Here is a 13268-nt window from a genome sequence, read left to right as displayed (position 1 = left end):
ACCCAGTAGTGCAATTGCAGGGTCATAGGGAAGCTCTATTTTTAATTTCTTAAGGAATCTCCACACTGTTTTCCAAAGTGGCTGCACCAACTTGCATTCCCACCAACAGTGTAAGAGGGTTCCCTTTCTCCACATCCCCTCCAACACATGTTGTTTCCTGTCTTGCTAATTTTGGCCATTCCAGCTGGTGTAAGGTGGTATCTCAATGTGGTTTTGATCTGAATCTCCCTGATGGCTAATGATGATGACCATTTTTTCATGTGTCTGTTAGACATTTGTATGTCTTCTTTGGAGAAGTGTCTGTTTATGTCTTCTGCCCATTTTTTGACATGATTACCTGTTTTGTGTGTGTTGAGTTTGAGGAGTTCTTTATAGATCCTGGATATCAGCCCTTTGTCTGCAGTGTCATCTGCGAATACCTTCTCGTGTTCTGTGGGTTGCCTCTTTGTTTTGTTGACTGTTTCCTTTGCTGTGCAGAAGCTTTTGATCTTGATGAAGTCCCAGAAGTTCATTTTCCCTTTGGTTTCCTTTGCCTTTGGAGACATGTCTTGAAAGAAGTTGCTGTGGCCGATGTCGAAGGGGTTACTGCCTATGTTCTCTTCTGGGATTTTGATAGATTCCTGCCTCATGTTGAAGTCTTTCATCCATTTTGAGTTTATCTTTGTGTATGGTATGAGAAAATGGTTGAGTTTCATTCTTCTACACATAGCTGTCCAATTTTCCCAGCACCATTTATTGAAGAGACTGTCTTTTTTCCACTGGATATTTTTTCCTGCTTTGTTGAAGATTATTTGATCATAGAGCTGAGGGTCCAAATCTGGACTCTCCACTCTGTTCCACCGGTCTGTGTGTCTGTTTTTGTGCCAGTACTGTGTTGTCTTGGTGATCACAGCTTTGTAGTAAAGCTTGAAACCAGGAACGTGATGCCCCCAGCTTTGTTTTTCTTTTTCAACATTTCCTTAGCAATTTGGAGTCTTTTCTGGTTCCATACACATTTTAGGACTGTTTGTTCCAGCACTTTGAAGAATGCTGGTGGAATTTTGATCAGGATGGCAATGAAAGTATAGGTTGCTCTAGGCAGTATAGACATTTTAACAATGTTTATTCTTCCAATACACAAGCGTGGAATGCTTTTCCATCTTTTTGTGTCTTCTTCAGTTTCTTTCATGAGTGTTCTATAGTTCCTTGAGTGCAGATCTTTTACCTTTTTGGTTAGATTTATTCCAAGGTACCTTATGGTTCTTGGTACCATAGTAAATGGAATCGATTCTCTAATTTCCCTTTCTATATTTTCATTGTTAGTGTATAAGAAAGCAACTGATTTCTGTACTTTGATTTTGTATCCTGACACATTACTGAATTGCTGTATGAGTTCTAGTAGTTCGGTTGTGGAGTCTTTTGGGTTTTCCATATAAAGTATCATGCATGTCATCTGTGAAGAAGGAGTTTGACTTCTTCTTTGCCAGTTTGAGTACATTGTATTGCTTTTTGTTGTCTGATTGCTGTTGCTAGGACTTCTAGTACTATGTTGAACATTAGTGGTGAGAGTGAGCATCCTTGTCGTGTTCCTGATCTCAAAGGGAAGGCTCTCAGTTTTTCCCCATTGAGAATCATATTCACTGTGGGTTTTTCATAGGTAGATTTTATCAAGTTGAGGAATGTTCTGTCTGTCCCTCCAGTTTGAAGAGTTTTAATCAGGAACGGATGCTGTATTTTGTCAAATGCTTTTCTGCATCAATTGAGAGGACCATGTGGTTCTTCTCCCTTTTCTTATTGATTTGTTCTATCACATTGATTGACTTGCTAATGTTGAACCACCCTTGCTTCCCAGGGATAAATCCCACCTGGTCATGGTGGATAATCTTTAATGTACTGTTGGATCCTATTAGCTAGCATCTTGTTGAGAATCTTGGCATCCATATTCATCAGGGATATTGGTCTGAAATTCTCCTTTTTGATGGGGTCTTTGCCTGGTTTGGGGAACAAGGTAATGCTGGCTTAATAGAAAGAGTCTGGAAGTTTTCCCTCTTTTTCTATTTTTTTGAAAGAGCTTCAGAAGAATAGGTATTATTTCTTCTTTGAATGTTTGTTATAATTCCCCAGGGAATCTGTCAGGTCCTGGGCTCTTGTTTTTTGGGACGTTTTTGATCACTGCTTCAATCTCGTTAGTAGATATTGGTCTATTCAAGTTGTCAGTTTCTGCCTGTTTCAGTCTTGGAAGTTTATAGGTTTCCAGGAATGTATCCATTTCTTTTTAGGTTGTTTAACTTACTGGCATATAAGTGTTGATAATACTTTGTGATGATTGTTTCTGTTTCCTTGGTGTTAGTCATGATCTCTCCCCTTTCATGCATAATTTTATTAAGTTTGGTCCTCTCTGTTTTCTTTTGGATTAGTTTGGCCAGTGGTTTATCGATCTTAAGTCTTTCAGAGAACCAGCTTTTAGTTTCGTTGATGTGTTCTACTGTATCTCTGATCTACTGTATCTCATTGATCTCTGCTCTAATCTTATTTCCCTTCTCGTGCATGGGGTTGGCTTAATTTGTTGTTGATTTTCCACTTCTTTAAGGTGTAAAGAGAGTTAGTGTATTCGGGATTTTTCAGTTTTTTTTAGTGACCCTTGGATGGCTATATTTCCCCCTTAGGACCGCCTTTGCCATATCCCATAGGTTTTGGACCAATGTGTCTTCATTCTCATTGGTTTCCTTGAATTGTTTAAGTTCCTCTTTGATTTCCTGGTTGATCCAAACATTTTTGAGCAGGATGGTCTTTAGCTTTCAAGTGTTTGAATTCCTTCCAAACTTTTTCTTGTGATTGAGTTCCAGTTTCAAAGCATTGTGGTCTGAGAATATGCAGGGAATAATCTCAGTCTTTTGGTACTGGTTGAGCCCTGATATGTGATCCAGTATGTGGTGTATTCTGGAGACAGTTCCATGTGCACTCAAGAAGGATGAGTATTCTGTTGGTTTAGGGTGGAATGTTCTGTATATATCTATGAGGTTCATGTGGTTCAATGTGTCGATCAAACCTCTTGTTTCTTTGTTGATTTTCTGCTTAGATGATCTGTTTGTTGTTGAGAGTGGCGTGTTAAGATCCCCTAAAATTAATGTGTTCATACCAGTATGACTCTTTATTTTCTTTAACAGTTGGCTTATGTAGTTGGCTGCTCCCATGTTGGGGGCATAAATATTTACAATTGTTAGATCTTGTTGGATAGGCCCTTTAAGAATGATGTGTAGTGTCCTTCTGTATCTCTGACTACAGTGTTTAGTTTAAAATCTAATTTATCTCCCAGCTTTCTTTTGAGGTCCATTGGCATGAAAGATGGTTCTCCATCCCTTCACTTTCAGTCTGGGTGTATCTTTAGGTTCAAAATGTATGTCTTGTAGACAACATATGGACGGATCCTGTTGTTTTTTCCAGGAACATCAGGCATAAAAGGCAACCCTGTGCCTTTTTATGGGAGCATTTAGGCTGTTCACGTGGAGGGTAATTATTGAGAGATAAGTTTTTATTGACATCATGTTGCCTGTGAAGTCCTTGTTTCTATACATTGTCTCTGTATATTTCTGTTATAGATCACTCTTGGATTCTTTCTTTTATAGATCCCCCTTAGTTTTTCTTGTAGTGCTGGCTTGGTGGTCACATAGTCTTTTAGACCTTGCTGGTCTTGGAAGCTCTTTATCTCTCCATTCATTCTGAATGTCAGCCTTGCTGGATAAAGTATACTTGGCTGCATATTCTTCGCATTTAGTGCCCTGAGTATATCTTGCCAGTCCTTTCTGGCTAGCCAGGTTTCTGTGGACAGGTCTGACGTTATTCTGATGCTCCTTCCTCTGTACGTAAGGAATGTCTTCCCCCTATCTGCCATTAAGATATCCTGTCTGAATTTATGATTCGTGAATCTCACAATTAAGTGCCTTGAGGTCTTTCTAGACTTGTTGATCTTTGGGAGTGTCCTTTTTGCCTCTAGGACATGTACACTTGTTCCATTCCCCAGATTAGGGAAATTTTCATCCAGTATTTGTTAAACTATATCTCCTAGTCTTCTCTCTTTCTCCACCCCCTCAGGGATCCCAATAATTCTGGCATTGGAACGTTTCATTGCATCATTTATTTCCTTAATTCTCTTTTCATGGCTTCTACATTGTTTGTTCCGGGCCTCCTCCTGGTCCTGCTTTTCTATCATTTTGTCTTCTAGATCACTAATTCAGCCTTCTGCTTCGGTTACTCTCGCTGTTAGAGTATTTAGATTAGAGTGGATCTTCTTGATAACATTTTTACCTTCTGCTAGATGGCTCTCACGTCCGCTCTTAGAGATTCTACATTGCCACTAATGGTCTTCTCCAACCTAGCCATTGCCTGAACAATTTTTACCCTAAATTCCATTTCCAATGTATGGCTTATGTCCATATCCAATAGTTCTGTGGCAGAAATCACAGTCTCTGAATTTTTTCCTCTTTTGGGTGTTCTTCCTCCTAGTCATTTTGGTGAGAGGTGGTTGAGGAAATATATAGCTGAATATATTGAACATGATCCAGTCAAGATGCCCCTTGGAAAGTTTGGAGCAATTGGAAGTTACCACCAAAAAGAAAGAAAAATGAAAAAAAAAAGAGAAAAAGACAGGAAAAAAAAAGAAAAAAAAAAACCCCAGCCAAAATGAGTCTCCAAAGTAAGATTTATAATATACATAAACCAAAAATGAACAAACAGAAAGACTGACAAAAGTAAAAGACAAGAAAGAAAAAAAAAGAAAAACAGCCAAAATGAACCCCAAGAATAAGATTTATATGGTACTAAAACAAAAACAAATATACAGAAAGAATAAGATAACAGAAAAATAAGATGGGAAGGTGGTTATAAACCCTTGAGTGGGCGAGGAAGGTTTATTTCAGTATTTCCTGGGGTATCTTTTTATCTTTGTTAAAGGACTCAACTTTCCAGAGATATAGGGTAATTAAAACTGGCTTATGTATAGGAGTAGTATTGAATAAGAAAAAAGGATTACCTTGAAGCTTATTATATCTATATATATTAAAAAAAAAAAAAAAGAAAATGAAACCCAGGTATATGTATAAAAAAGTTCAAGTTAAAAAGTTGTTATGTAATATTTTGTATTTAATATCTAGTTGTAATGGTGAGTAGGTTAAAAAAATAAAAGAAGAATTGTGAGAATTAAAAAAAGTTACATCTATGAAATATACACATTTTAGGGCAATACTGGGAGCTTAATATATTGTTTTCCCCTGATGTTGGGGTTTTACAGTTTTATGGGGACCCTGTGGTGGTTGTCCTCTCATTCTTTTGGCTCGTCTTCTGGGTACAGGGCCTGTGTGTTATTTTTCAGTCAGCCTTGCTTGGGCTGAGTCACCCTGCCTCCTATCAAGGGGCTGGGCTCTGTGGAAACGTGTTTTCAGGTTTCTGTACTCTGGAGGTTTTGTTTTGGGGCAGCCTTTTGCGGATTTTCAGAGGACTCGTGCAAAAAGCAAACTGTTTGCACTCAATCCTCGGCCTCGGAGAGGAGCCTCAGTCTGATCCCCCGGATGGTCCAGAGCACACAGTCTCCCTCTCTGCAATCTCCGCTGAACACCGTAACCTTCCACAGCCGGTGCAGACTCCAAGCTACTGTCCGAGCGGTTGCCCGATGTCCCCGCTTGTCTCTGCTCCCCTTGTGCCTCTAAAACCAAGTATATTGGTCTGGGGGTGCCCAGTCCTGGCGGCTGTAGGTACTGCTGTCGGGGGTCCACACCCATGACCTGGCAGCAGTGCAGGTCGCAGAAGCCTGTGGGTTCAGGGACTGCCTGCTGGCGCCCACACCAGGCTCTCTGGGGCAGGCGGGCCTGCGAGCCCTGAGGCTATGACCGTCCTGGGACCGTGGGCTTGGGACCGTGCCCGTGGCCATCTGATCCCACCAGTTGCACCTTAAGACCTTTTGTTCTCTTTGAGCACTTTTCATTAGACTCCAGGTTGATGCTGATCCCCAAGCATGGGACACTTTCTTATGGGGTATTACTTTCCAGTGGGTCACTTGTGGTGGCTCCCTCATGCTTCTGTTTATCCTCTGATATCAGTCCAATAGTTCCCACTCTGCTTTACCTCTCCACGGGTGTCCTCTGTCTCCGTAGAGATCCGGAAGTATATAATCTTTTTTTTTTTTTTTTTTTTTTCGGAAGTATATAATCTTCATCGCAGGCTGATTTCGCGGGTGTTCAGAGTGTTCTGGTAGACATTTAGCTCGCCTCAGGGGACTGATTGAAACAGGGTGTCCTGCTTCTTCGCCATCTTGCCCCTTCCCCTTCCTCTCCCCTGCCACTTTACTGAATTTGTTTATTGGTTCTAATCGGTTTTTGGTGTAGTCATTTTTATATATATATATATATATAATACCATGTCTGCTGCAAACAGACAATTTTACATCTTCCTTTCCTACATGAATGCCTTTTTGTTATTGTTGTTGCCTAAGTGCTGTGACTAGGAATTCCAATGCTGTGTTGACTAATAGTGGGGAGAGTGGGCATCCTTGTCTTTGTTCCTGATCTTAAAGGAAAACTTCTAGCTTTTCATCTTTTAGTATGATATTAATTGTGGGTTTGTATATGACCTTTATTATGTGAAGGTGTGTATGTTCTCTCTTTACCTGCTTTGTAGATAGTTTTTATTGTAAATGGATGTGACTTTTGTTAGATGGTTTTTCTGCATGTATTGAGGTAATCATATGATTTTTATTTTACATTTTGTTAATCTGTATCACATTGATGTATACATGTCGAACCATCCTTTCATTCCTGGAATAAATCCCACTTAATCATGATTATGATTCTTTTAATGTATATTTGAATTTGGTTTGCTAATATGTTGTTGAGGACTTTTACATATGTGTTCATCGGGGTTATTGACCTGTAATTCTCTTCTTTTTTTTGTGATGGTGTTGTTTAATTTTGGTGTCAGGGTAATAATACTGGCCTCATAAAATGAGTTTGGATGCATTCTGTCCTCTTCAGTTTTTTGGAAGAGTTTGAGGAAATTAGGTACTAAATCTTCTTTAAATGTCTGTCAGAATTCACCAGTCAAGCCATTTGGTTTTGGCTTTTTGTTTGTTAGGAGGTTTTTGATTACTGAGTCAATTCAGTCTCTTTTCTGTTATCAGTTTGTTCAGATTTTTTTGTTCTTCCCCACTCAGTCTTGGAAGTTTGTTTGTTTTTAAGTATTTGATAGGTTTTGCTAGCTTATCCAGTTTATTGGCATATAATTGTTCATAGTAGTCTTAGGATTTTGTATTTCTGTGGTATCAGTTATAAATTTCTTTCATTTCTGAACTTTTTTTTCTTTTTCTTGGTGAGTCTAATTAATGATTTGTCAATTTTGTTTGTCTTTTCAAAGAACCAGCTCTTAGTTTCATTCATTTTTTAAAAAAATTTTATTTATTTATTTGACAGATAGAGACCACAAGTAGGCAGAGAGGCAGAGAGAAAGAGGGGGAAGCAGGCTCCCCGCTGAGCAGAGACCCCGATGTGGGACTTGATCCCAGGACCCTGGGATCACGACCTGAGGCAAAAGCAGAGGCTTAACCCACTGAGCCACCCACGTGCCCCTCATTAATTTTTTTCTATTGTCCTTTTAGGTCTAGTTCATTTCTTTCTCTTTTTTTCCATTTATTTCCACTCTAATATTTATTTATGTATTTATTTAAAAGATTTTATTTGTTTATTTGACAGATCACAAGTAGGCAGAGCAGCAGGTAGAGAGAGAGGGGGAAGGAGGCTCCCTGCTGAGCAGAGAGCCCGATTCGGGGCTCCATCCCAGGACCCTGAGATTATGACCTGAGCTGAAGGCAGAGGCTTAACCCATTAAGCCACCCGGGCACCCCAACTCTGATATTTATTATTTCTTTCCTTGTACTAACTTTGTGTTTAATTTGTTCTTTGTTTTGTAGTTCCTTTAGGTTTAAACTTAAGTTGTTTGAGATTTTTCTTGTGTTTTGAAGTAGGCCTGTGTTGCTGTAAACTTCTCTCTTCCAACCGCTTCTAATGCATCCCATAGATTTTTGTATGTTGTATTTCTGTTTTCACATGTCTCTAGGTATTTTTAAATTTTTCTTTTTATTTCTTTGATGACCCATTGTTGTAGTATGTTATTTAATCTCCACGTTTTTGTGTTTTTTCCATTCTTTTTCTTGTAATTGACTTCTAGTTTCCATACCATTGTGGTGAGAAAAGATTCTTGATATGATTTCAGTCTTAAATTTATTGAGAGTTGTTTTGTGGCCTAACCCATGATCTGTCCTGGAGAATGTTCCATGTGCACTTGACAAGAATGTATGTTCTGTTTTGGATGGAATGTTCTGTGTAAATCTATTAAGTCCTTTTGGTCTAATGTGTTGTGTACGGGTGATGTTTCCTTATAGATTATCTGTTTAGGGGGCGCCTGGGTGGCTCAGTGGGTTAAAGCCTCTGCCTTCGGCTCTGGTCGTGATCTCAGGGTCCTGGGATCGAGCCCCGCGTCGGGTTCTCTGCTTGTTGGGGAGCCTGCTTCCTCCTCTCTCTGCCTGCCTCTCTGCTTACTTGTGATCTCTCTCTGTCAAATAGATAAATAAATAAAATCTTTAAAAAAAAAAAAAGATTATCTGTTTAGGTGATCATTGATGTTTAAGTGGAGTGTTAAAATCCCCTACTATTGCTGTCAATCTTTTCCTCAAGATTATTAATATTTGCTCTATATATTTTGGTCCTCCTATGTTGGGTGCATAGATATTTATAATAGTATATCTTCTTGCCAGGTTGATCCTTTTATCATTATGTAGTGACCTTCTTTGTCTTTTATTACATTCTGTTTTAAAATCTGTTTTGCTGGGGTGCCTGGGTGGCTCAGATGGTTAAACGTCTGCCTTTGGCTCAGGTCATGATCTCCAGGGCCTGGGATCTAGCCCCACGTCCAGCTACCAGCTCAGCAGGGAGTCTGTTTCTCCTTCTGCCTCTCCCCCTGCTTGTGCTTTCTCTCTCTCTCTGTCTGAAATGAATAAATAAAATCTTAAAAATAAATAAATAAAAATAGAATCTGTTTTGTTGGGTAAGTTCAGCTAAACCAGCTTTTTGTTTGTTTCCATTTACATGGAATATCTTTTTCCATCCCTTTACTCTCAGTCCTTACTTCTTTTTTGTTTGTTTGTTTTGTTTTTAGATTTATTTCAAAAGCCCCACTTTTGAGCTGAGTCTCTTGTAGGCAGGGTATAGATGAGTCTTGTTTTTTGGGTTTTGTGTGTGTTCTTTTTTTAAGATTTTGTCAGAGAGCGCGAGAGCGAGCGAGCACCAGCAGGGGCAGTGGCAGGCAGAGGGAGCAGCAGGCTCCCTGCTAATAAGCAAGGAGCCCAATGCGGGACTCCATCCCAGAACCCTGGGATTGTGACCTGAGCCAAAGGGAGATCCTTAACCAACTGAGCCACCCAGGTGTCCCTTGTTTTTGTTTATAAATCCATTCAGCTACTCTCTGTCTTTAATTAAAGGATTTAGTCCATTTACATTTAAAGTAATTATTGATAGGTGTGTATTTATTGCCATTTGGTTAATTGTTTTCTGGGTGTTTTTGTTGTTACTCTCTGTTTCTTTCTTCTCCTTTTCTCTTTCCTCCTGGTTTGTTAATTTCCTTTAATGTTATGTTTAGATTCCTTTCTCATTTTCTTTTTATATTTGTGACAAGTTTTTCTCTTTGTGGTTACTAGGAGTTCACATATACCATTCTATGTATATAGCAGTCTGTTTTCAGTTGGTAGCAACTTAATTGAAACTCATTCCAGAACTCTACATTTTTATTTCACCTTCTGTATTTTATGGTTTTTATGTCACATTTTATACTTTTTCATTTTGTATATCCCTTAACTAATTATTATAGTTTTAGTTAGTTTTACCACTTTTCTCTTTTGACTTTTATGCTAGCTGTATAAGTGAGTAAATGTACTACCTTTACAATATATTTTCCAGTGAGATTTTTACTTTACTGTGTTTTCTTGTCATTATCAGTAGTCTTTCATTCAGCTTAAAGAAGTTCCTTTGACATTTCTTTTTTTTTTTTTTTAAGACTTTAGAGAGAGAAAGATCACAGGTAAGCAGAGAGGCAGGCAGAGGGGGGAGGGAATCAGGATCCCTGCTGAGCAGAGAGCCCGGTGTGGGGCTCTGTCCCAGGACCCTGAGATCATGACCTGAGCCGAAGGCAGAGGCTTAACCCACTGAGCCACCCAGGTGCCCCCATCTTTTGACATTTCTTATAAGGTTGGTTTAGTGATCATGAGCTCCTTTAGCTTTTACTTATCTGAAAAACTGTCTCTCCTTCTATTTTGAATGATAACCTTCTTGGAAGAGTATTCTTTCTTTCTTTTTTTTTTTTTTTTTTTAATTTTATTTTTTTATTTGACGGAAGGTTGACGGAGTGGGAGGGGGGGGGGGTGGGGGGGGGGGGGGGGAATCAGGCTCCCCGCTGAGTGGAGAGCCCGATACGGGGCTTGATCCCAGGACCCGGAGATCATGACCTGAGGCAGAGGCATAACCCGCTGAGCCACCCAGGTGCCCCTTGGTAGAGTATTCTTGGTTGTAAGTTTTTTCCTTTAAGAACCTCGAATATGTCTCATCAGTCAATTTGGCATTTCTTCTGAAAAATTTGCTGATAACTCTATGGGGTTTCCTTTGTATGTGTCAAGTTGTTTTTTTCCTGCTACTCTTAAGAACTCTCTCTTTAACTTTTGACATTTTAATTATAACATGTCTTGGCGTGACTCTCTTTGGTTTCATCTCTTCGGAACTTTCTGACCTTCTTGGATCTGGATGTTGATTTCCTTCCTGAAGTTAGGTTTTTCAACTATTATTTCTTTGTATAAGTTTTCTGCCCCTTTCTTTTCCTTCTGGGACCCCTATAATGAGAATGTTATTCTGCTTGATGTTGTCCTCTGTGTTCCTTAAGCTATTTTCACTATTTAAAATTCTTTTTCCTTTTTGTTCCCTTGTCTGGGTGAGTCCTCTCCTGTGTCTGCCAGGTTAGTGATCTGTTCTTCATCCAGTCTACTGTTGAGCCCCTCGTGGGTAGTTGTCAGTTCAGGAATTTTATTCTTCAGTTCTGTGATTTTTGTTTGGTACTTTCATGTATTTTCTCTCTCTTTGTTAAGTTCTCCTTGTGTTCTTTCATTCTTCTCCTGAGTAAGCATCTTTATGACCATTATTACTTTGATCTCTTCATCAGGTCGATTACTTATCTCCATTTCATTAAAGTCTTTTTCGGAGGTGTTGCCTTGTTCTTTTGTATTGAAATAACTCCCTCTCCCAGTCTTGAGGGAGTGGCCCTGTGTACAAGATTTTCTCTGGGGCTTAGAGGTACGAGGGAGCCATGTGCTCGAGGGGCATCCCCTGTGTGAACTTCACACACCTGTCAGCTGTGTGTGGGTTGGGGTGGAATGGGTGTGGGGTGCTTGTCTGTCTGTAGTCCATGGAAGCAGGAATGAAGGAATGAAGGAGCCGGGGTGGGGTCTCACCTGACTGGCTGGGCAACAGGTTGCATTTCTGGGTGCGGCTGCTCACCTGGTTGGTTGTGGTTTGGCTGCGGCACGGTGAGGCAGTAGTGCATGGGGCTCTTGCCCCCCAGCTGTGCCTTTGTGCCCCTCTGGGGCATGGGGGCGCAGAGCATGCCCAGTGGCATTAGGTTAGAGTGGGGTTGCCAGCATGGCTCCTGCCGGCACAGACATTAGCGAGGTTAAGTGAGATTGCGAAAATGGCATCTGCCTGCGCTTTCATCCCCAGAGAGTCTCAGCAGGTTCCTGCTTTTCAGGTTCCTTTAGGATTAATAAGGGGCTTTCCTTCACGTACAGTCCAGAGGCTTTTCAGACTGCTGCTTTTTTGCACGAGGTTGTGGAGTGAGTTTGTATGTGAACCTAAAGTCCGTTCTCTGTTCTTTCCAGTTCTGTGGTTCTGGATGCCCCCTGTTGGTTTTCAAAGCCATAATTTTGGGAGCTCATCTCTCTGGTACAGGACACAGTGGTTGGGGTGCCTGGTGTGGAAGACAGAACCCTTGGTCACCAGGGAAAAGTTCTGTATTTTTGAGATCCCTCCTGATTGTTGGTAACCTTGCCTGGGATGGGGCTTTTGCAGAGTGTGATCTTTGACTTTCCTGCCTCTCTCAGTGCAGCCCTTTTATCTTCTGTTATGGAGATGCTGCTCAGGTAGTCTTCAGGACTTCTTTGAGGAATGTATTCCACATGTAGTTGTAGATTTGCTGTGTCTGTGAGAAGAGGTGAGTTAAGGATCTTCTTATGCTGCCATCCTGAACTATCCATCTTTTTTTTTTTAGCATTTTAAATGAAGTCCCTTAATTGTTCTTATGAAAAGCCTTCTAATTTTTAGGGAATTTTACTAAATGTTCAGTAACACAGAATAGCATCGGTGCTGTTTCAAATAAATATTTAGAATATTGCCGTCCAATGTAAATATCACCCCTGCTCCCTTCACTTTCAAGCTTCGCAGTCAGATACATTCTAGGTGGTCATCTTCTGGAAGAGAGAAATTAATTATTATAGAATGTGTAGCTTTAAGGATGGTATGCTAGAGTACAGTTAGTCTTCTACTCTAGACGTGAGATGATATTCCTTGTAATTAAAAATATTACTTCAGTAATATCAGTATTTTTCAAGGGGAAAATATAATGTAAGTTTTATAAGGTTTGTTGTTGTATGTTTCTATTGGCTATATTTTTTTCTATTCTATTTATGGAATAAAATAAAAAGTTGATTCTTGTCCTTGTTTCCAGGACCTTTCGTGGTACGAGCTTTCCTTCGTAGTTCAACAAGTGAAGGTTTGTTACTAAAGATCAAGCCATTGTTGCCTAAAGAAGTAGAAACCGAAGAAAGTAACGAGAAGATGCCTAAAAATATTCTATTATGAAATTATTTTCAGTGGATTAAGAAGCAACAGAGAAAATTATAAAACTATATAATTTCTACATTTGGTGTCTTGTTATTTCTCAATCATTGTACTTGACAGTGAATTTTAACACTTGGAAAATCTTACAACACTTACTTTCTTTCTTTTTTTTTTTTTTTTTTTTTTAAGATCCTATATATTTATTTGAGAGAGAGAGAGCACGAGCAAGGTGAGGGGCAGAGGAAGGAGCACATTCCCCACTGAGCAGGGATCCCAATGTGGGCTTGATCCTGGGCCTCCAAGATCATGAACTGAGCCAAAGGCAGACACTTAACTGACTGAGCCACCCAGGCACCCCACAATACTTTCAAAAAT

The 13268-nt window shown here is 39.8% G+C and overlaps 1 protein-coding gene across 1 annotated transcript in view; it reads left to right on the top strand.

Annotated features, from left to right (window-relative positions):
• Nucleotides 1–12974, top strand: part of LOC111149034 (mitochondrial ribosomal protein L1) — a 121636-nt gene extending 108662 nt beyond the window's left edge. Inside the window, exon 9 of the mRNA XM_022505923.1 lies at nt 12781–12974. Within this exon, the coding sequence (XP_022361631.1) occupies nt 12781–12914 (134 nt within the window). The 3' untranslated portion in view covers nt 12915–12974. The remainder of the gene's footprint in view (nt 1–12780) is intronic.
• The last annotated feature ends 294 nt before the right edge of the window (nt 12975–13268 follow it).

The sequence above is a fragment of the Enhydra lutris genome, unplaced genomic scaffold, assembly GCF_002288905.1.
Source record: "Enhydra lutris kenyoni isolate GAN:26980312 unplaced genomic scaffold, ASM228890v2 scaffoldscaffold21, whole genome shotgun sequence".
Lineage (NCBI taxonomy): Eukaryota > Metazoa > Chordata > Mammalia > Carnivora > Mustelidae > Enhydra > Enhydra lutris.
Note: the sequence above shows the minus strand (reverse complement) of the source record. Positions and strands in the feature narration are given on the sequence as shown.